The following is a 23,882-nucleotide window of genomic DNA, read 5'->3' as shown; positions in this document are numbered from 1 at the left end:
AAATGATATGATTTATGTTGTCATGTTACCTGTACATGTAAAATGCACGTTCGTGTAAAAGAATAGGCAGAAAACTCTCATGTGGTCCCCTAGTCCTGGGTGGTCCTGAACATGATAGTCATGGGCTCCTTTAACAGCCACCAAGCTCCAAGACCCTCCTGATTTATTTATTTTTTTAAATTCGGTGTGTAGAGGGATTTAAGCAAAAGAGACTGGGCTGCTGGTATGAGACAAAATAAAGGGCTGATCTTCTGCAGTATCTTTACTTACAAGAACACCTCTGGGCCTCAGCTCAGGCACATTCTTAGAAAATACAGATACTACATGGCCACAGGCTAGCATCTTGTTTCCAAGTGCTCCCATAAAAACCTAAAATGGAGTAGTGGAAGGTTCTGAGGGAGTCTGTACTATTAGTAAATTTGATAGGGCATGCACACATGTGTTTCTTCAAGCAACAATTTCCTTCCTAGAAAATGGGTATTTTGTCCTTCTTTGTGGTGGCAAATGTGTGATTTCACATTTCAGACTTAAAACCCACTACTGCCTTTTATTCCGTTTTCCAGTGAAATTATCTGTGTTTAAGCCTGGTCAATTTGCCTCAATGAAATAGGTGTTGGACTAGAAAACTGTGTTCAAAGGAGTTCTGTTTTGGAACACAGACCCAGCCTCTGCCTTTACTTAGGTTCATGGGCAAATAATTTTTTACAGTCTTACCACTTCTAGGAAATGAGTGCTGTGACTGGCCATGCTCACTGTGGTAGCCATTTTGTGAATTTGAATGTTTCCCCCCATGGTAGCCATTTTGTGAGAGTGCCTGCGGCAGTATCTCAAAATTTCAAATATGTCCCCCAGCCAGAAAGATTGGGAACCTTTGCATCTCCCATCTGAGATAGTTCAGTGGCCTTTTCAGATATAAGCTGCACCAAAATCATGCAATTGAATGGAATAAGTCATTGATTCCATCTGCGATCCCTGACAACTGGCAAGTATATTGGGAAATACTAGTTATATGAAAACTGTTTCCTCATAGACCATGTTTTCATATATGTGAATGAAGCTCATTTTCACCATGGAAAGTGAGCTCTAGACACATGGCACATTCAGTGCAGGGAGTAACTTCAAACCTGAACTGAAACCAAAACCTGATTCAAACAACCGTGCCCCCCTCTAGAACAGAACCTGAGCTACTATTTGAATGTTTTTACTGAACTGGAACTGTTATTACACAGCTAGTGAGTCCTAGTATACATGCTATTGGAGAACACATCTGGAATCTATACTCTTAACGAAGGACTGATTACATGAATTCGCCATGATGATTAGAAACAGTAGAATGGGTTTATGGAGGAGTAGAGCACAGACATGCGCTAACGCAGCAGAATAGTCGGTAAGCGTTGTTAGAGCAATGTGCCAGTGATTTCAGTAGGATTTACTTTCAGGAAAGTATATTTAGGGCTAACATCACACCCAGATTTATCATGAAACAATGTGATGAAATTGCATTAAGCAGCAAATTCCAATGAATCTTCCATTTCTAAGTATAAGGTGTCTCCCGGATTCTTTGCTTCAGGAACAATTACAACAATTTAGCCTGTTTTCAGACTAAATTTGCCCTTTCTAAGCTATGTAGAGATTGACTGCTAAAAAATTTTTCTGCTGAAAATAAGAATTTCCCCAGCTTTTTTGGTGTAGGCGGGGAACAGATGATGGTAAGGGAGGTTTAATATTCCTGTACAGACTACAGCATTGAAATGAATGGGACTTAAGTTAATTGTAATCAAATCTAATTCATTTCAATGGCTGTACTCTGACTAGGGCTAACATTGAATACTATTCTTGAAGTGCAGTTGTTCTGATTCAAACTGCAGCCACATACCCTTACGCTAGAGCAAAAAGCAATAAGCCACAGCAGCATGTTATATATCTGGCATAACATACCTTTTGATGCCAGAGAAGAGGTGAATAAGGTTTCTTTCTATCAGTTTTAGGTGTCAGAGAAGCTACTTAAGAACTGTGGTATAGGAATCATGACAGGAAATGGATATGGACTAGTGGTTAGAACTGGAAGTGTTCGAAACCCCTCACATCTAGAAATAGTGATGGTTTTGAAATACTGTCACTTTGAACCCTCTTCCACATGCAGATACATGCTGTGTTCAAATATAATTCTAACTTTAAGTAGTTGAAACAAGCCAGCTTCCTAAATTTAGGGTTGAATTTGGTTCAACCTACCATAGTTAAGATCAGGGCCATGGGCAAGCAGGGCTACACCAGAGCAGGCTACCATTGACAAGAACCTCTGGCATTTTTACTTCTCTTTATCATTGCAACTTGCTTGTTCACCACTCTCTTGCTCTGGTCCAGACAACAGTGGTGGTGAGAAGGAGAAACAGCAAGCAGGCAGTAGCAATGACGAGAAAGTTGAAGAGGAGCAACAGCAACTGGGGACAATGGTGATAATGGAAGGAACCATTGGCAGGGTGTCTTTCCTGGAGCCAACACAAGTTGTGAGTTACCGCACTGCAGTTAATCTGAAACAGAAACGAACACTTCTGGACTCCTCTTTGTGGCCACCAAGGGGTTGTAGGTGTGAGCTCAAGGCTTACTGCAGCTCACTCTCATGACTCTGAACAATGACTACTTAGTGCAGTAACTGAATTAGTCCAGTGTCCCATGTCAGTTCTTTAACATCCCACCACAGGGTTAATGCTTGTGATGGAAACCAACCCATTAGCTGAGAAACAACAACACATGTAACATCTATGTGGAAATGGAGCAAGCTGGCACTGGCCTACTCTGACTCCTAATCTGTCCAATTATCCCAGGTATAAACCATAATAGAAAGTGCTTAAGAACTTATAATCACACAGTGCAGAAAGAGAAGAGCAGTGTGGTTGCTTTTTGTTTTGTTTAATTGATATAATTAGCAGCTTCTTGGTGCCAAGGGAACAGAGTTTTATATTCCTGCCATCTCTTCTTCAAGAGAAGTTGCATCTGTGGGGGCATTGCAATTAGGTCAATCACATTTCACTTCAGAAAGTAAGACTCCAATATGGTCCTGGTTCTGAAAGCAAGGTTACAGTTTATTTCAGAGTTTTGGTGGGATTTTTTAAAACTCGGCATTTCCCTTTGGGGAAGGGACAGCTTTTCAAGATCAATTTCCTGCTGAAAAACAGAACATTGGGGAATTTTGGTGGGTCTTGTGATATCTGGTTGTTGTTGTTGTTGTTTTTTGTTTGTTTGTTCTAATACAGATTGAGAAGGTGGCAAATCAGTAGGCCCAAGCAATCAAGATCTGTTAACAAAACAACATTGTTCCAAAGCAACAGAAGCATCTCTAAATTCCAGACCTGACTCTCCAGCTTACCCCACAAAGCAGAACTTCTTTTCCTTTTAGCCAGAGGGGCAAAGAAGGTCTATTCAGACTAACCTCACTCTGATTCAGAACCAAAATGCTCAGCTCATCATCTGCTTTCTTTAAGACCAGCAGGACATGAGGTAGCAAAATTAGTTCCTTTTCTCAGATACGGGGGCTGTCTGGAGTTCGCCATGCCCCACCACCATTACAAGCAGGTATCACTTTTAGGAGAAGAGTGTTTCCCTGCTCTACACTCCCTTTTTGGCAGTCTGGGAGAAAGTGTTTGGAAGAGCTTGATCAGACTTGTGGGACTTTGTGGAATTCCATAGACTGTACCTGACTAGGAGTAGAATCCAGCTATCCACTGCAAAGGCAGCAGTGGGACACCAGCTCTCTCCACATTAAGTGGCTTCAGAAGTCTTGAGTGAAAACACTGAGACAACTTTTTATGAGTTTCTTCTATGTCCTTCCCTGAAACAATGTGATGGGAGGTAAAAAGTAGAGCCTTGGTAAAGCCATTGTCTGATTGGAAGCTACAGATATCCATCAGAAAGCTACGCCTCTTCCTCTGCTTCTCTTTCTCCTGCATCCCCCCAAGCTTCTTCCAGTAATAGAGAGCATGAAGATGCTTGTGGAAGGCTTAAAAATTGATCAACTCCATCTTTAAAGCAAAAGAATACCTCCAGATTTCCTTGGTGGTGACCAAATATTTTCCAGAGTTCATTTCACCTCAGACTCTTTCAGACCGAAATCAGCTCAGATTCTAAGATGCTTTGAGTACCTCTGCAGCAGAACTATTTGTCTCATATTCATTCATTCACTCAATGAAAGAATGAATCCCTAACATTTAGGTGCTTTATTTGTTGGATTTTGGAGAGACATGGTCATTTGGACATGTGACATGATATTAACATCAGCTACACATATCTAGGGATCTTCCAGGTACACAGATTGGGGGAAGGAATGCTGAGTTATCTCCTTTGCTTAACCTGGCCATGTCACAGGCAGGACATAGATCAGACCCAGCAGGACCTCCGGTGGCTATTTCTCATGCCAAGAAACTTTTTTTTTCCGCACAGGACTTCCACAACTGAGATCCAAGACAGGCATTATTTTAAAGCTACATTTAATGTGGGTAGTAGCTAAATTTCTTTTAATTAGTGTTATTATTCTAGAATAAGTCCAGGGGTCCAGAACCCTATCAGGTCCATATGAGGATTTAACCCTTTCCCCAACTATAACCTCAATCAGGATTGGGGGTGGGGTTGTACTTACACTAAAGTAAAACATGAAAAAGGCATACTGCTAGCTACATCTTTAAAGTAATGTGTGGTTTGGCCCTATAAGTCATGAAAGGTAAGAGAAAAGAGCATTTGGTTTACAGCAAACTGGCATACTCATGATAAAAAAAAAAGTTGCTGCTGCTGCTGTTGTTGCTGAGTTTATTGTCCTAATCGAGTTTTTCTTAATTCCATTTGCACTGGAGCTGTTCATTCCATTGCATGTTGTTACCAAGCCTTTATCTGTATGGATAAGTTTTCCAAAGCAACTTGTCCCACCTTGATTTTGTACACTTCAGCAGGAGTAGGGGTGGGGCAGAACCTGCCAGAGCCAGTACCTTATTTCCAACCCAAACTGCAGTTGGGGCAATAAAAGAGAGAGGATATCATAAAGCAGTGAAACCAGCATCTGCAGGGAAGTGCGTGTGCGTGTGTCCTCCAGTCAGTTGAACCAGACGGACAACACTGGACAAGGAGCATTTCTGTAGTACAGAAGAGACACCGCAGCCCATCACGCTAGTCAGAAAAGTCCGGCTTCTGCTTGTGTTAGTGTCACACCTGTGCGAGGTTTTGACATTATTTTTAAGCACTGTTAGCACTCACACTGGGACAAAAAATCTTTACCTTTAAGGATAAAGCATTCATAATTACACACTTCATTGCAAGGACAGAGAATACCCACCCAGCCACTGTCGCTGTCGTTCCCTCCCCACCTCCCCCTCTGTGCTCAGTCACTCAGGCCAGGGATTTTCAACCTTTCCACAGCTGGGGATTGGCAAAAACAGGAAAACCACCTCAGCAACCACTGAGACAGAAACAAAAAGCACCACGCACAGAATGCAGTATTCTATGTATTAGTTTCCAAATGCAATACCAAAAAATGAAAATTCTGCAAAACCACCAGAAACCATGCAACAAAAAATGCCAAAGAAAGAACAAAATACCAAATCAAATGCAATCAAATACTACTGAAGCTTCCAGAGAGCATCATTCAATTCAAACAAGGCCAATGCAAAATCTTCTGCTGCCTCCCCACAAGAACGCTTGATAATTGTGGCTGCAGTGTTGCCTCCAAGAGACGAAGCACTGCATTGACACTGACACAAGAAATAACTTGTTTTAATAATGAAATACAACTAACCCCACCCACCCAAAGCCCAGCACAGATTGGCCAAGAAAGCACAATCAACACAACCCTGCCACAACAATTCCCCCACCACAACACAGCAGAAAAAAGCCCAGTCCTTGAGGCCCTGCCCAGAGAGTGGACCTGGCACAGCGTGGCTCCTAGCCAGCTCCCACTGAGCCACCTCTCCTCTCCCCACTGACTCAGCCCCCTGCAAACATGATGCCAACTGAGGAAGAGGTGGTGGAGCACAGCCAGCCCCCTTGCCAGTCTGCAGCAAGCAGGATGTGACCCCCACCCCATGGACCAGCAGGAATCCACCAGTGGACCGGCGCTGGTCCACAGACAGACGGTTGAAAACCAGTGGCTCAGACCATGCAGCAACAGATGCAAGACTCAAACCCATCTCTTTAATCACAAGCCTTCACTTCTCTCTGAGCTCTTCCACTCTTAATGAATTCTGGTGAAAGGTCCTCCACACCAAAATACATGAAAGAACATCTCCACCAGCAAAAGTCTAACCAGATGCTACCATCAATATGCAGGGCCTGCACCTGTCTGCAAGCAACAAGGAAGGGTCAGACAACTAGCAGGAGGGCCGTTTCAGTGGTGGCCCCCGCCAATGGAACAAGCTCCCCACTAAGGCCTGCCTGGTATCAACTCTACTATCCTTCCAGTGCAAGAGCAAGACTGCCCTCTATAATGGCTCTAAATACTATATTTAGAGTATACTGCTTATATTTTGTTGTTTCTACTTGTGCTAACTGTTGTTCTTGTTAAAATTAGATGTTTAAATCTGGCTTTTAAATTTTGTAATAAAATGTTATGAACATTTCAATGTATTGTGTATTTTATATTGTATTCTTATTGTATTTTATGTGTTGCTGTTAACCACACAGAAAACTTCAGTGATTGGGCAATATAGAAACAAAACCAAACAAAATAAATAATAAATCATACACTTTATGCAAACATCTATAAATGCTGCACAGAGCATCTGTTTTGCATTCATCATTCTGTACTCCCAGTTGTTTATGGGTCCTTTATACAGCATTGTGACCCTCTAGTTTCTCTTCTGTGTCTAACCAACACGTTTGGTGAGCTATTTAAGAACAGTAACTATATGCCATTTAATTGTGCAAAAAATGAAAGAAAGTGCATTTTGCTCTGGAGTATTTTTGTTGTTCTGCTATACCACAGTGCCACCAAGAGGTTACGCAGCAAAAAGACAGACAAAGGATGCTGCTTGTATAGTGCTCAGATCTCAGCTGTACAATGAAATAGAAAGTAGATACAGTGTTTAAACAGCCAATTAATAACCTCATGTAGAAAACTTCCAAATCTGTGAATGCTCCTTTCTTTCCTCTGATGAAATAAAACAAACCTAAGTGCAGCTTGCTGTTCTACCGGACATGAAGTTCAGAGACAGACCTATTGTTTATCACTCAGTTGGGGAAAGGGTCTGTGAAGACAACATGGCGGAGCAAACTGTTACACAATTATTTTTTTGTACACAAAGGAGGGCATGTATCTGTTGTGTAGAGGGGGGAGGGGAAGAGCTGATTTCTTGCTCATTATAATGGTATATCACATGGAACTGAACTGCAGCATCCATGAAGGAAGGGCATCAGAAAACACCAACCTGTCAATTCGTAAGAGCCAGGGCCATCTTAACGCATGGACCTGATGGGCACTTGCCCGTGGGCCCCATACTAATCTGTGAATGTTAACCCTTGGAAAAGTGGAAACCTTCCAAAATTAACAGTAGTTGTAGTTGTCGTAGGGGCCCCAGTACACTGCTTTGCCCGGGGCCCATAATGCTGTTCAGACGGCCCTGGTAAGAGCTTAATGTTGCATCCTGAAAACTGAGTGTTCTTTTTCTCAGTTCTCTGAATAAGTTTTCAACAGACAAAGAGAATTTCTTCAGTAATTTCAGTCTAGATGAAGTGTCAGGCTTTGGTGGATGATGGCTATTTGGTTGTTAGTAAGTTATGATCCAGCAATATTGTTTAAAGCTCCATTCTACTTTTAGCGCTGGCACACAGAGCATTTGAATGAACAGTTGATCCAGAGAGATGTAGCATCTCTCAAATCTCCAGACAGTGATTGCCTTCTTCCAAATTGGCCAGGCACCATTCCATTCAGGAATGGATCCTGAATGGATCCAGTTTCCATTCAGGAACACCTGTTTTGGGACAGAAATATGGCACCTGCAGCACCCTTGTAGACTCTGATTCTCAATTCTGAGTCAGATCCAGTTACTTTTGCAAATGGAGGCACTGACCAGCCAGTCAGACATCAGGATATGACATGGGAAGATGGATTCTGCATAGCTGCTCCAGGTTTCTAAAGGTGCTTCCATTAAGGCGCTTTCCCTTGATTTGCACTGGGCTTGAACTTGTGCAGAACTGCCCTTGGTTAAAATTTGCTCCACCTTACAAGTCTGAGCTGGAGCCACATCGATGCAGTGTGATTTCATGGAGATCCTTCCACCCACAGAGGAGATAGACGATAGATATCAAAGCAGTGTTCATGCCATGCTATTCCTGGGGTTTAAACTTCACAGACCCTCCTCCCCCCCCTTTTTGTTTTTTGGCATATCAAAGCACCAGTGGACAGTTGGACAGAAATGGACAGCTTCCAGCCCCCACCGTGAAGCTTTTCTGGCATCCCCTGACCCCCAACCATTTTTCTGCTCTAAGGAAAAAGACAGAAGTAGTGGTAGGAAAATGCAGGAGGCTACAAGCCAAAGATGACAACATCTGGATCTCCTGTAAAATTTGCTGAATGAAGCAGGGCAACGGCATGATAGAAACGTTGTCTAAAAGCACCCATGGGTATTCCTTCTGAGCAGATGAAAACAGCCATTTGTTTGTGTCAGTCCTACCTCCTGGGTGTCTATGAAGAATGTTGGTGCTCTCATGACTTAATCAAGTTTCTAGCTATCAAATGATAGACTTCCTGTGCTGTGCTTGGCTTGTGTCTGATTTGTTAAATGCTTCTCTCCTTTAGGCGTCTGGATGCAAATTTGATCTCTGTGGTACCAGAGAAGTGCTTTGAGGGGCTGCCCTCCTTACGCCACCTTTGGCTGGATGACAATGCCCTGAAAGAGATCCCTGTCAAAGCACTCAATAACCTGCCAGCACTTCAGGCCATGACACTGGCACTCAATCAGATCTGGCATATTCCTGACTACGCCTTCCAGAACCTCACCAGCCTTGTGGTACTGTAAGTGCTTCCCTGCTACTTTGCTTTCTGTTGGCAGCCTTTTCTTGTCACACAGTTGTACCAGTTGAACATGCAAAACAGACGTACGAAATCAATGTTTCTTTCTGGGTGGTGCCTGATAAAGGAAATCACTTCAGTCAGTAGCCTATCATATTAATATTAATTAATTCATATTAATTATTATGGAAGTTTTAGGCAGATATCCTATGCCAACTTCATTGAAAGAAAGCCCCATTAAACTGAATAAGGATTATTTTGAGTTAGACATGTATATGATTGTACTGCGATCGTATTTGCATTACCTGGAAGTAAATCCCAACAACTGCGATGGGATTACTTCTGAGTAGACAGTATAGAATTTCACAGCTACATTTATTACCACTATGTAATGTATATGCACTAAACAGTGTCTCAAGAACTAAGGAACTATGTGGTTTATCCTAAAAATGATTGGTATTTCTAGCTTCTTTTAAATTGTGCAGTTGGAATATAATGCTTCATGTTATATGGAAAAATTAAGTGAATGATAATGCTTCCAATAACCATGGCTTTACAGATTTCATTGGCAAGAAAGAATAAACATTCTCCAAGCAGGAATTCCATGGCTAACTGGTACCTTTATAACAGCTTAGTAAATAGCATCTGCCACATTAACTAGTGGTTTATTGGTGTATTCATCTTCTGAAACAGAAGATTATGTTCTGGAAATGTGAGTTAGCAGGACATTGCTTGATCTAGTTACGAAGTATGCATGTAGTTACTGACTGCCCAGAACGATTGCCTTAGGTTAGGAGATACAGGGTTGAACCAGCTACTTCTACCCTAGAAATGCACATGCTCTGTGTCTAGGCTATAAAGCATTGTTGAAAAAGGATGCTAAGCAAAAGCATGACAAGAGTTCAGTGCTAAGAATATGACACTTATAAACATCTAAAATTTCCAAGTGTTTTGCTGCCAGAGACAAACCACAAATCCCCACCACCACTACGTACTTTCTGTGTACAAAAGTAGGGTGAACTCGCTTTAACACTGGTTAAAGGATAATGTTCCCCACCAGAAGTGACAGCAGCCAGACAGACCTTGCCCAGACAGTGCTGTACATAACCTCTTTGGGGCTACTAATTCACACTTGTTCTGTAACATCTAGACATATTCCTCTAATGGCTCTGCACAGATAACATCTGTGTGTTTTTGTGCTAGCATAGCCTGGAATGTACAGCACTGCTGCAGAAGCTTTCCACAAGCAGGTCACACTGTGCATGGATCTCAATATTCCAGCCCCTGTGTGATACAGCCGATGGTTTCTAGCAGAGCTTTTTTTGTAAGAAAAAAAAAAAAGTGCCGAAACTCACGTCGCCGCGACCGCACCACACACACAGCGGAGCGCCCTCACTATCTCACTATCAGATAGCAGACACAAAAGCAGCCTGCAGGCACTATGTTAATGATGTTTGCTGCTGATCTGCTACGATTCAAAATCACTTCGTAAAATCCCTTGGAAAAAAAGGTGCCGGAACGCCGTTCCGGTGCGTTCGATGACAAAAAAAAAGCCCTGGTTTCTAGCATCTTCCACAAGAATGAGCTTCAGAAAAAATAAATAAAACTTTCTGGAAATGCATTCATAGAAACTGCTCAAAGGAGCCACTGTACTTTGCAAGTTGCCTTTCTCCATGAAGTTGTGAAAAATAAGTGTGATCACAAGTGTGACAGCTGTTGGCCAAACCAGATGTTATCACATGGTTAGCAGCAGCATCTGTAGTTTTAACAATGTTACAAACAAATTGGTGAAGCTTTTCAGAGACACCAGCAAGCAGGAACAGAATGTAACCTACTGCTCCCTTTCAGTGAAGATTCTCTCTTCCTCCGCATCATGACAATTATAATTGCAGGAAAAGCTCCCAAAGGCTTATTGGTGCATCTGGATCATAACTAGTGTGCAAAGTATTAAACTGCTCTGCATTGCAGTCCCGCTGAAAAATGTGCATTTTCTATTACATTATTTTAAAAGCTGTAAGTGTGATTGCTAACCATGCTTTAATATGCATGTCTGGTTCATCTGTGTTGTTGGTTGTGTGTGTGTGTGTGTGTCTGAAGAAACAAGCACATGGAGACAGGAGGGCTTGTCACTGCTATAAACTTAAGCACTGTTCTAATCTGGGAGTTACTGAAATAGCCACCTTAGGGAGGGGGCCAAAACACAGCTGTGGAGGAGTACTAGGGAAGATGTCATTTACAGGCTGATTAATACTTCTGGATACCCCTGATCAGCAGTTTCATAGCTGAGGACATGACCTTCCCAGGTGCAGAAGTGTGCTTTCCTGCTGCGCACACCTTAGACCTGTGGGAGCTACATGGCTGATCTTCCGCTGATGGCGGAAGGAGCCAACATCAAAATATACAAGCTCCAATCTGGAACAAGTTAAGGGCATCAGCCTCTGCTAATAAATTACATCCCCACTAAGGAATTCTGTGCACCAGTTCCCATCCATTTTTCCTGTAGGTTTGTAACAGGGGATGCAGGATGCTTTCTGAGCAAGGGGAAATCGTGTGTCTGCTAACAGGAATGGCAGAAATCAGTCTCTCTCCTTCAATCATGTCTGGCAGTTACAGCTTTCTGGACAGAGAGGTTTTATCCACCCTGTAAGGGGAAAAACATATTTAGCCTCATGGACTGGGGGATGTAACCAAGGGACACTGAAATGCCTATCTGTCCAAAGATGGGAAGGACAGAACATCAGTACATTATCAGATTCTGAAGATTCTTTGATTTGTAACTTTAGGGGAGGAAATCATGAGCACAAACCAAAGTTGCATAAAAGAAAACAATGAGAATATTTTTTTAAAACAAGAGGGTAAAAGCTCCTGGCTGACTTCAAGAAATTGGAGAGGGAATTCTTAACATAATGGTATTAATTACAAGTGTTCAGAGATGTATTTGATGGTGATGTGACCGGGAAGAGGGGCTTTCTTGATGGTTGCAGAATTCCCTACTAAGGAAGCCCAGGGTTGGCTTGCTTTCTTCTGTCCTTTCCGCTAATAGACAAAGGCACTCTTATTCCACCATGCCTTTGCAGTGCAAATGGATCTGTTGGGGTGGTTACTGTTGTGTGCTGTTGTGTTTTTAAGTTCTGTCGAGTAGCATATTCCTTATGGCCACTAGACAAAGTCAAAATGACCATAGGATTTTTTAGAGATGTTTTTGTTGCTCTAACATACACATAGAGCCATAAGACAGGTTAGAAGATTAATAAATAAATAATGGAGCCCTAGTTCCAACCTTAGAAACTTTACTGAGCTCACTTGGATTGTCCTCCCTACCACCCTTGCAGAATGATCAACACTGGCTGCAAGAGCACTCAGAACATGAAATGGTATTATCATGGGTTTCCTCATTCCATTTCATTGGTTGGCATTAATGGTAACAGGAAAGTCATATGATGTGTAGAATTTATTTTTTAATAAGTTGAATTGAGACATTGCTGTTCTGAGTTACTTCCCTTTTAGAATAATCCCAAGCTCCCCTCTTTTAGAAATGTCTGATGCTATAGGTATTGTAAAAGAACTTCATCTTGTTTGTCACTGATTCATTAAAGGTAGTATAGGTAGAAATCTGATGGATGCATAGCATTATAGAACTGTGTCTTCAATTTGTGAAGGCATCATTTTTAGAATTGTCAAACCATCTGTAACTTACCAGGAGAAATGGCTCTGTGTAAGAAGAGCATAGCTTGGCAAGGACTGGAGCAACTGTGATTCCACTTGCTAAAGTAATTTATTTAACATGGATGAGAGGATGGAAGAATGGAAGAGGAGTTCCTCTCAAATATTTACCGTCCCAACTTGGACTGTGAGTCAAACTCCCTTTGTTTATGTTGTTACGGAGCTGGTGGCAAAGATTGGGTTCCATTTTCCATGAGAAGTCCAGCATTTCAGATGCTTGTAAGATTATAACAACATTTCTTTGGGGACTGGAATGTTCATGGTTTGCTTCATTTCAAAACGGAACAAAACATTCCAAGCCAAATTTAAGCCAGAAACAGCCCAACCTTTGTATTTTTGTGCTTTTCCTATAAAGCCTTGATTATATTTGTGTGCTGGTGCAATTCTGACATTTCCCATCTAAATGTTTCCCAGTTTGGAAACTTCGTTTTTGCTATCCTTGTTATTCTAAGTCCATTTGTCCCTCCAAATCTTCCCTCATCCAAAATTTAGTATGATGTAATAATTTATCCAAATGACAATAATCCAAAACAGACAGGCAGAATTACAGTTGAACATGTTTATTTGGTTTATATTGACATGGACTGTGGAAAGGAAATTTGGGTATTGTTGCTATGGATGTGTATATTCCCTTTTTCAGCATATACTATAACAGTGTTGGCTCAGCACAGCACAATCTGAAGGGGTAAAAAGCTCACACTGTATCGCGACTATTAGAAGATGACAATTGAGAATGCTGAGATAGGAAGAGGAAGGGAGAAATGTTTTGAAAATGAAATTATTCTATTGGCTATGTTGCTGTAATACAGTCTATAGAAAAGGGAGGTCTAAATCTGAAACCAGCTTTCTTTCCAAAGGGACACCCATCCTGGAAAGTTGTGAATGCTTCAAACCACAGGCCAAATCCTGGGTTGGTTTTAAAAAGGGTCAGATGTGTGCACAGTCTAAAATCTGGGTTGATTCACTAGTGCAAACTAATGCACTATGCTCTGTCAAATTCAAGAATTTAGGGTGGGAATGCCGAGGAGAAGAAGAGCCGTTTCTCAGCCAACCCTTCAGTCATATACTATGAAGTACTCAGCACTGAACTTAGAGTGCAGGGAGCTGTTCTACAGGCATCAGACCATCATTTGGTCTGATGATATGCTGATATATTTATGTGTGGTCCTTGGAAAGTAGCAGTTATGAATACCGGTTAATGAATTCTGAGGTTGAAAGGCTGTCAGAAGTGATCTGTACTGTTTGTCCCACATTTTCCCAGCTTTAGGACAAAGTGAGAGGTCAATAGAATGCAAAGTCTCTTGTGTAATGAACTTACAAAGCAATGCTTGGGGAGTAAGCAATGGCCATGGAATGCATGTGTTCCACAGATAGAAACCTATTTCATCCATTGTTATGTCTGCTATATGCATTGTTGCCTCTATTTAATTTAAAAGCCATCCTTATAACCGAAGACTCAAAGCTGCACAAGGTGAATCAAAGAAACTTGTGTTGCTTGTGTGCAGGTCTTTGATGTTCTTTTCATATGGCAATATGTGATATGACACAAGCTATAATATACTTGAACTCCGGACTGCCAGGCCTTCAGAGGAACTTAAACTGCAGGTGTCATCTTTGTGTAAAGGTCCAAGGTGATGTCAGGGCAGTCTGATCTGGAAATGCCCCATAAAATTTGATAGAGGAAACCATCTGGATTTTGACTGTGTTGCTTTTATACAGTCAGTGAGGAATAACTGTTTCATGTTCTAACCTCCTGATTTGGCTTTTGAATGAAATTGATCTTCTGTGCTGAAAGTTAGAATGGATCCAAATTTTCTTTCAAGCAGCTGCATTTTCCTGTCCCCTGCTTACTTTAGCAGTATCTTTTTTTCTTTCTGCAAAGGAGAAAAATCTTTAAGTGCTCATCAGAAACATTCAGGGATGTCACTGGCTTCTATTTTTCTACCACATGTTTATTTTCTTCTTCATAAATCCAAGCTGTCTTTTCCATGGAACTTTATACTCTCTGCCAAACCTCTAGTAGTTGAGGCCAGGTGCAATTCTGGGTGTTGTTCCACTGACACCATTTCAGACCAAACACAAATGATTAACATGCCGTAGATCCACCTGCTGATGGCTGGACTTTTTCTGGAGGCCACAGTACAACATGTCACTGTCCAGTTACAACACAGGAGATTATGTCTCTCTTTCATTCCATCACAAAGAATATGTTGGCCTGAGTTAATCCACATATTCCTCAAGTGCATGGTTGGCCACTGCTTTTCTGTCTGGATGGACAATAATATTTTGCCTGCCCAAAGTCCAGCATGTCTGAGATGAAGTGGCAACAGCATGGTTGCTTTGGACAGTTTCCAGAAGCAACAAAAGAGTTGTGTTTTATGCCTCCTCTTCCCTAGGGCTGATGTCAGGGCAAGGTCAACATTCTCAGGCATCTACCCTGGGAGGGACACCACTGATTCTTGAGTCCCTCCCGTACCTCCAAACTGGTTGCCTGCTCTCTCTAGGCAATGGGGAGATACACTCCCCCTTGGAGCTTTTTTGGGTGGGTGGGACTCAGTCCACAGCAGCAGCAGCAGCAGCAGCAGCAACTGCATTTTTCACTTTTGCTCATCAACCAGACAGAGGCAGATGACAAGGTGCAACTACTTCCTGCCCCTGCAGAGACCTTGCTTGTTCAAGTGGGCAAGTTAGCAATGGCAGCAAGAAATAGTAATCCTTAGTAAAAAAAAAAAAAAAAATTCCTTGCCAAGTGCAATTCCCTGGATATTTTTACTGAGGAATTCCTGTTGGTACAATTTTAGGACATCATGAACCCCAAAATACCAGCCATCACCTTTCAGACTGCATCACTGATGCTAGAAGACTAACTTGGGTAGAGGTAAGGCGGAGTTCAGGATGGGGTTTAGAATACATCCAAGCTTCATGTAGGAAAAAAGAAGAGGTCAATTAAGGCTAACAGGAGGGTTGGGGTGGGGAGGCCTCCTGCTTTCGTTGTGTTCAAAATGGCATCCTCAGGATTACAACAAAAGCTGGCGTATGGGATGGAGTGGCCTTTGAAAACTAGCTAATTCGAGACATCCATCAGTTGTCATGATAGTCTTTTGCAGCCTTCTCCAGCTGGGTGCGCTCCAGATGTTTTGGACTACAGATGCCAACATATCTGAGTACTGACTAAGGCTGATGGAAGTTGAAATCCAAAATATGGAAGGCACCAGGTTAGGGAAGGGTGGGTTGGATACAAACAGCAATTGCATATGTTCCTCTCCAATAAGCTCTAATAATTCTGAATGTATTCAACTGCTTTGGAAGTTCATTAATACTTGTCTCAGTGCAGCCTTCTTAATGTGTTTGGCAGTATTCCACTTACAAAAGATGTTACAAGAAGTTAAAAACTCAATTTGCTCAGAATTTGAGAATCTCCTTCCTCTTTGCAGACACCTCCATAATAACCAGATCCAGAACCTGGGCATACATGGCTTTGAAGGACTCCACAGTCTGGAAACTCTGTGAGTTGTTTGCTTTCTCTTTGTACCTAATTCCACATTATCCTTCAAGGAAGAGTGGGAGGGGTGTGTGATACACTCTGTGATCATTTCAGCTCTCCACAAGAGATGGTCTAGGAAGCTGAAGAGTGTCAGCTTCAAAGTCAGCACTTCAAGAATGAGAAAGCCCAGTAATTCATCTGTGAAAGTTCTCTAGGCAAATGTGCAATGCAGACTGTTTTACATCTGGAAAGTCATTCTCATTTAAAGACATGAGAAAGCAAATATATCAGCTTGAGGCTCAGTCTAACTTACCTCACAGAGCTGGTGCAAGGATAAAATGGAAAGGAGGGGAACATGTAAGCTGCCTTGAGTCCCTGGCAGAAGGAAAAGAGGTGGGATATAAATGTAATATTAAAATGAAGTAACCTGTTGCTTGTCCTAAGCCTTGCAAAATCTTCAAATTGAATGTTCACAACAGTTTGAGCTTTTTGTCAGCATTTGATTAAAATGCTCACCAGAAAAAAGAAGCTTGGAGAATGCCAAAAAAATTGTAATTACTGTCCTTACATTATATTTCTATCCTGCCATTTTTTCTCCTGTGAAGAACTCAAGCAGCTTACATAGTTCTCCACTCCATTTTTATCCCCATAACAATAAAACCCTTCGCCACACTGAATTCAAGTGCCCTCTATTGCCATTTTGATCTGTCCCCGTACCCTGAATGCTGAGAAGGTGGCATAAATAGCAACAGGTGGTCATATTTTCCTGCCAGGCATAGGCCTGGGATTACCAGACCTGAATCCCTAGTAAGAAAGATTCCACCAGAAAGAATGCCTTTCTTCCTTCCATTGGAACCAATGCTAATAGCCTCAGTCTCTTGCTGGGGCTTCCCTTAATGGGAGAAACCAGTCTGGGGTACCCAACCTAGACTTCCGTGCTGGTAGGTTGCTGGGCACTGGGGAAGCAGTGGGAAGGCAGTGGCCACAATAGGGCTTTCACTCTTCCTCGTGATAGCAGCCATGGTGCTATCTTTGGTGAGTGCCACCCATTCCATTCTCATAATGGGCAAGCCACAGGAGGCAAGGGGAAAGCAATAGATCTTATACCCAGTACAGGAGCTGGGCCTACACAGAAAGGTTCGTTCATACAGGATTGTACTCAGTTGGAAATACTTGTGTAAGTAGAAATTGGGGAGATAGACAAAAAAGTCACTGAAGTGCTGATAACACATCTGTGTGCTGGTACAAAAGGAGGAATGCTGGTTCTGGCAGAAACTTTTGTGTTCTGCCATCTTTTTCATATGCCAGCAATGCTTGTTTACCATAAGGAATTGCTTGAATTTAATTTTGATCAAGCCTTGAAGACAAAAGCAATTTAAAAAGTACTGAAGATATGAAGATACCATTTGCTGTTGTAGCAACCTGAGCAACATAGGTGAAGGCACATTAATATGGTGTGATCCAAGGAAGAGAATGCTGCCATGAACCATCTCATTTTTTCTGTCCACGTTACTCTGCTAGCCAGATTTTATTGGAGCTGCGTGAGACAAGACCATGTTTTGAGGAAGCAACTCCTGTAACCACTTCAAGAAAGCATGAAACAGGCAGCAGACATTCTAGGTCTCTGAGTCGTACTGAACTCCAAGAGTTAAATGCTGGCTCCCCAATTCCAGAGGAATGTCATTGTTTGCCTATTATGGTGGAAATGGCTTTCCTTTTATATGATGGCCTAATAAAAAAGACATAAACAGGGAGATAAATCAGCATTCCTAACATCAAACTAAGAGGCTTTTGCCCTCAGTTGTCCAGAGACCTTTCCATCCACCCCTGTAAAACAGCCATTGACTTTCATGATAGACTCAAACTGTCGAAAGAACAAGAAGGACAAAGGGGAAAGAAACAGTAGAAAAAGATATAGAGACTCTGTCCAAGCATAAAACTGTCATTCAAGGAGATAATGCTACCAGCAAAGTCTAAAATTCCTCCAGGGTTGCCTGTTGTCCCTAAAAGCTCTGAATTGGGAAGAGCATGAGTTTTCCAGGCAAGAGCATATATAACATCTTCCAATCCTGGGTGCTGCATTTAGGCAGGAAAGGCAGTGAGGCATTTAGGATGCTCCTTGGAGACAGCAGTTAGTGCTATCGGCACATTACCATCCTCCCTCTGGGAAGGCTGAAGATTCAGCCTTGTGTGGCAGAAAAAACAGAACAGTCACTGTGTGTACATGACCTAAGTGTATCAGCATCTCTGCAACATTTCTGGTGAACTTCAGATGAAGTTCTTCATCCTGGATCACCCAGTGCAATGCCAAAATTTTGGATGTTGCAGAGCTCACAAGAAAGCATTTAAAAAGCAACAAATTACTGCCTAGGATCTGATCTTTGGTTGCATCTGTGATAGAGAATTTATAATTTAGCTTGGTATCATGAATAGGCCAGAATCAAGAAGAGCATTAGATTGAAAGACTTTAAATATGTTTTCATTTGTCTTACAGTGCAGTTCAGTTCAGATACATCCTATGAAAGCTAGGATAACTTCAGAATGTTACTTATGCAATGCTAGAGGGCAACTGTTGTTCTATAACCTTGATTACAACAGCATTTTGAACTTTACTTTCATACATACATGCATATGTTCATTTATATTCATAGATGGATGGATGTTATAAATCAACTTTCATATAGGACCAAATTTTGATGAATGGTTAGAAGCAGATTTAAAATCACAAAGAGAAGTATATGTAAGAAGCCAAAATATTCCCTTCCTACAATGTTGTACTTTCAAGTATGACAGTATTTCAGTACATTTCATTGCTCCCCTGTTATTTCAGCTCATTTCATTGCCTGTATATTTATAGTTTCTCAAGCATTTGGATCAGGCTACAGTCTGAGATTGCCACTCATTTTAGTTGGCCTTATGGTATTGTTAGGATTTTAATTCTGAAGTTCAGAAGAAATATAGGTTCTCAGATAGTTGGCCAGACAAGGAATGTATTGAGTTTTGATTGTTTTCTATTTATTGGCATAACTGAACAATTTTTCACAATTGAGAAGTAAACAGTGGAATTTCCTAAAGTCTACTATTGGAACTTGTGCTGCTATTTGACATATTGATAAAGGAATATAAGGTAATTTACCATGTAGAAAATAATAATAATTGGGCCCAGTATCCCAAAGCTCTATGACGTCCACCTACCTTCTATGGAAAAGTGGGTGGAAGCCCTGTTAAATGATACCACAGCAAACTGGCTCAGATAACACATGCAAACAGCCATGCTGGTGGCTATTGAAATGCCTACAGATTGTTTCACATGGCAAGCTTATATTCATTTGTGAATATGTTGAATATCAGCATGGGTCCGAGCAGCTTGGATCCTTAGGAAATTCCACTGTTTATTTTTACTTTTCTCCATTGTGAAAAATTATCCATTTATGCCAACTCTCTGCTTCCTCTTCCAAGGATATATTTGTTAAAAATGATGCTAGATTGGCTACCTTCCAGTCCTATCATGAGGAGGCTGATTTTGATGAGACTGATTTTATTGATGCTGCATACTTTTGTCAAAAGATCAGCAATTTCATATTTGATATTTTTAAGACTTCTGAGATTAATGCCATCTGGCCTTCATTTGTCCAGAGAGCTTTCTCTTCACACCAATAAAAAAGCTTGGCATTAGCAACAGATTCTAATTGTCCAAAGAAAAAACAGGGAAGGAGATAGAAAGTAAATGAAAGCTGCTAATCTGTAATTCTCAGTGTAGCTCTAAAGCAAAACTGTTGAACTTCTTTCAGTCCAAAGGTCAAATTCAGTTGTAGCAATGTACTTGAAAGGCATGTTCCCATAGTAGGTAGGGCCAAAGCAAAAGGGGAAAATTAAAGAAAAACTAGTGTATATTTGATCATAGCTTTTATGGCTGAAACTAAGCATTTCAGCCTTTCAGTATCAGTGAAAACTGCACAAAGGCTGGGGACCCAAATGATTGGCAGTCCAGGCAGGAGATGGGGGCATTTCAGGAATCCCATGGGGCCAGAGGAAGACCCCAGGAAGGCTGGATTTGCCACCAAGGCGTGGGACTCTGCATCCCTGCTCTGGACCATCTTTTCTCGTCATTCCTATTTATTGGTGGAAGCAGCAAGAGGGAAAGGCACTTTAGTATCCAAAACAGATGAAAAGGCATTGTCAGGTACTTCAAAAAACATTTACTATGCCCAACATGTTTCAGAAAAGACTTTCCTTCTGCATAGGTTGTAATTGAAATGTCACTGCAAAACATTACTGATGGTTTCAAACACTTTTAAAAACTATAAACGTATGTAAATAGTAACAAAGAGTAATATATTCAAATGTGCCCCCAATTTACATTTATAAGCCATACCTATCAAAGAAAAAAATGTTTTCCATACCTATATTTTTTTAATGCAAGTTTGTCATGTGCTGGATGTTTGCTTAGTAAGTGTGAAGATAATTTCTACAGTATTTTGTCTGCTTTATAGCTAGCTACCTTCACAATTTCTCTCTCCACCTCAACATTGACACTATAGTGTTGGTCAGTTGGTGGATGAGGAGGTGAATGCACAATAGTATCTTCCAAGTATTATATTACTTCCACTGGTTTTTTCCATCTATCATGATCCTCTGATAAAAGTTGTTCCTCCTAACAGTTTTATTGCACTAAATACCCTCTGCAACATACAAAGTACAATAACGCCACTACCAGTGCATGCAACTCTGTCCTTCCACGGATTTACTGTCTAATATAAATCTTCTATGGTTATCACGCTTTAAACAGGTTTCCAGCATTCCCATTATATCCCTGTTGTCTCCAACTTGTTCATCCTGACTGAGACTTTTCAGCATTTCCATATAAACAACTCTATTTTTTCCACCTATCTGTATGTCTTATTTGCATATGATTTTTATGGGGATGTGTTTGTGCTTGTTCATAATTCACATATCCTGGCCTCAATCTGAGGACTGCAAATAATCATCCCTAAGGCATGACTGCTCCTGAACCAGAAACTCCTTGGTTCATTTCCCCTTTCCCGCAGAAGGCAGCACAGAAGTTACTCTGCAACCTTTTTGAGGTTAAGTCCCAGCAACTGACTTCCATTCTGGTTCAAGTGGAGTCTGTCTGTTCTGTAAAGGATTGTTTGTCTTCAAATGTTGCCTGGTCCGTTACATACATAACCCTTTCCTCCTTGGACCACTGCCTCATCTATGCATTGAGACCTTGTAGTTCTGCCTAGCTATCTGGAATTATACAGGTAGCTTTCTCAAAATTCTATTGTGAAGTACCTTGACTTGGACATTTTGTCTAGCAACCAAAATTTAGATTTAAATCCAAGACCACACAATTGTATTTCGCATTCTTTCATTGCTTGACTGGTAGATTTCTATCTCACCTTTCAACTGGAGTCCTTCCAACATATGTTTTTAAAAACTCCTATGTTGTACAGATAGCCAGCTCTTATTCTTTTAAAACTTCTTCTGCCTTTGGACTTCTCTACATGAGGCTTTTATTGTGCAGTCATGATCATGGAAATTTGCAGGGTCCCTATGCCTCCCTTGTGTTTTTCAGCCACTTTCATATTATTGTTTAGAGCAAGGAAAGTCTGGTATCACATTTCAAATCGGAATAAAATCCTGTGGAAAGTCACAAATCCACTATACTGCAACTAAGCACAGCATCCTCTTGCGGTTGATTAACTGAATAAATAGAAAAGCAGTGAAATGAAAACATCAGGTGAAAAAGAATCCCTGTAAAGGATATATTGTTCCCCCTGCAATGAAAATGGATAAGCTCTTTGTTTCTGCATTGCACCATACTATGTCTTAAGAAATTCTTACACTTCATGGATGGTCAACTTTTATCCTTCACTGCCTTTGTCTTTCTAGCACAATGTTAACACCTTGGCTCTACCTGTAACAGTACTTTGTCCCACAGGTCACCTGCTACTCAATGGATACATCATGAAACACATTCAAAACAAATCAATCAGCCCCACTGGAACAGAAACAGGTGTCTGAAATTTCTTCCTACAGAGAAGTTGGTGCAGGGGCAGAACTGTTGGACTGAAACACAAGTGGGTTTTGATATCCTCTTTGGCTTCCTCCTCACCCTACTTCCTTCCTTGCAAGGCAGTTGGTAGTAGGGTATATGGACAATGCAAAATCCATTCCATGTCTTGGATTGTCAGGTAGCTTTGAGTCTGTGGTCCACTCATTGATAGAATTGGATCTTGAGCAACCCCACCCCAAATACACACTTGAGCCTATGGGGAAAATACACATTTTGGTAATGTTTTAAAAATGCCAACTTTTCTGTGACTATATTTGTGTAAAATTACAGAACTGTTTCTTAAAGTCCACTTCTGTGGAATTCATGTGACTCAAAGAAAGATCTATGGAGGATCTGTGTACTGGATTCTTAGAAATTCGAGCTCACATGAGTTTGCTGTGGATTTCTCCAGCATCTCTAGTTGGTGGTAGGATGTTCCATAGGATGTTCCAAGGCTTTTATCTCACTATCTGTCACATTCACAGAATTTTACAGGGAGTACACATGATGCAATCTTGTAGATGTGCCCTTCCTGTGTTTACATATCACTTGTTCCAGTTTTTTCTTGCTCCAGAAAATCTGGTAGTGAATACAGTGTAGAATATTTGCCTCATGCCTTCTTAGGGGTAGCTACAGCAGACCTCCATCTGGAAAGATTCATAAATGGCTCTGTGGAGTGGGAGAGATGACAGCCCAGCTGCAGCAGGCTCTTATAGCTCATTTGCCTGCCTGCCTGCCTGCCTGCCTGCCTGCCTGCCTGCCTGCCTGCCTCCCACACATTCGTCGTTTCCTTCCACAGGGCAGTCAGTGGAAGACAGCCTGGTAGGAATGGAGGACAGGGGACGACGGTTCAACTGAACTGGAATGTTGTTGGTGCTGCTGTCTATGATGAAGAATGAGTCATTCCTTGTATAGCCACTGCCTACTATTTACCAGCCAAATCAGACAGTGTACCATGTACACAAGTCTTCACACCTGGCAGTCACCATCTCTCTATTTCTGACTCTCTCACTGGAAATACTGTGTGCGTGCACAGCACAAAAAGTTACAGTTGAATCTCTTGAGAAGTACATCCCTTCCATGCATTGCTTCCCACTTCCACGCTATGATCTTCTCCTTTCACTCACAGCAGTAGTTGAAGAGTTCACAGAAGCAGGGACTCTATGCTCTGTCCCTGAAGGTCTCGCCTGCATACCTCTGTACCTCTCATTTTGCCCAGGCCAGCCACTCAGGTCTTAAAGAAACTGATTTCTTCTTTAATCACAAAGAATAATTGCACAGAGCAAACGCCTATGATTTTTTTTGCAGCAAGTAGATAGTCAGACACATGTCATTCTGTGGAAAAACCTTGGATAGCCCCTAAAAACTGACTGGCTGTGTGTGTGGGTGTATGGGGGGAGAGAGAGAGAGAGAGAGGGAGAGAGAGAGGGAGAGAGATGCATTTATGTTACCCTTTTATAAATTTGCTTTGCTTTGGTGAAGTTAAGTAAGCTGGCTTACTACTGTAGTAGGCTGGTGTGAGGCTGAATTTGGTAATGTAGATTTCAAATCTTTCTTTATTCACCTAGTTACCTTGCCTCATAATCCGACTCTTCCAGGAGTCAAAGACTCCTGTTACCCTCTCAGAA

At 41.5% G+C, this 23,882-nt stretch overlaps 1 protein-coding gene across 1 annotated transcript in view; it reads left to right on the top strand.

Annotated features, from left to right (window-relative positions):
* The window catches only part of LGR6 (leucine rich repeat containing G protein-coupled receptor 6), a 153,151-nt gene that overhangs the window by 97,231 nt on the left and 32,038 nt on the right, over positions 1 to 23,882 (top strand). The window contains exons 7-8 of the mRNA XM_044447487.1: positions 8,777 to 8,992; positions 16,147 to 16,218. Of these exons, the coding sequence (XP_044303422.1) occupies positions 8,777 to 8,992; positions 16,147 to 16,218 (288 nt within the window). The remainder of the gene's footprint in view (positions 1 to 8,776; positions 8,993 to 16,146; positions 16,219 to 23,882) is intronic.

The sequence above is a fragment of the Varanus komodoensis genome, unplaced genomic scaffold, assembly GCF_004798865.1.
Source record: "Varanus komodoensis strain SLA01 unplaced genomic scaffold, ASM479886v1 scaffold52, whole genome shotgun sequence".
In the NCBI taxonomy this organism is placed as follows: Eukaryota; Metazoa; Chordata; class Lepidosauria; order Squamata; family Varanidae; genus Varanus; species Varanus komodoensis.
This window is presented reverse-complemented; position numbering and strand designations above follow the sequence as displayed.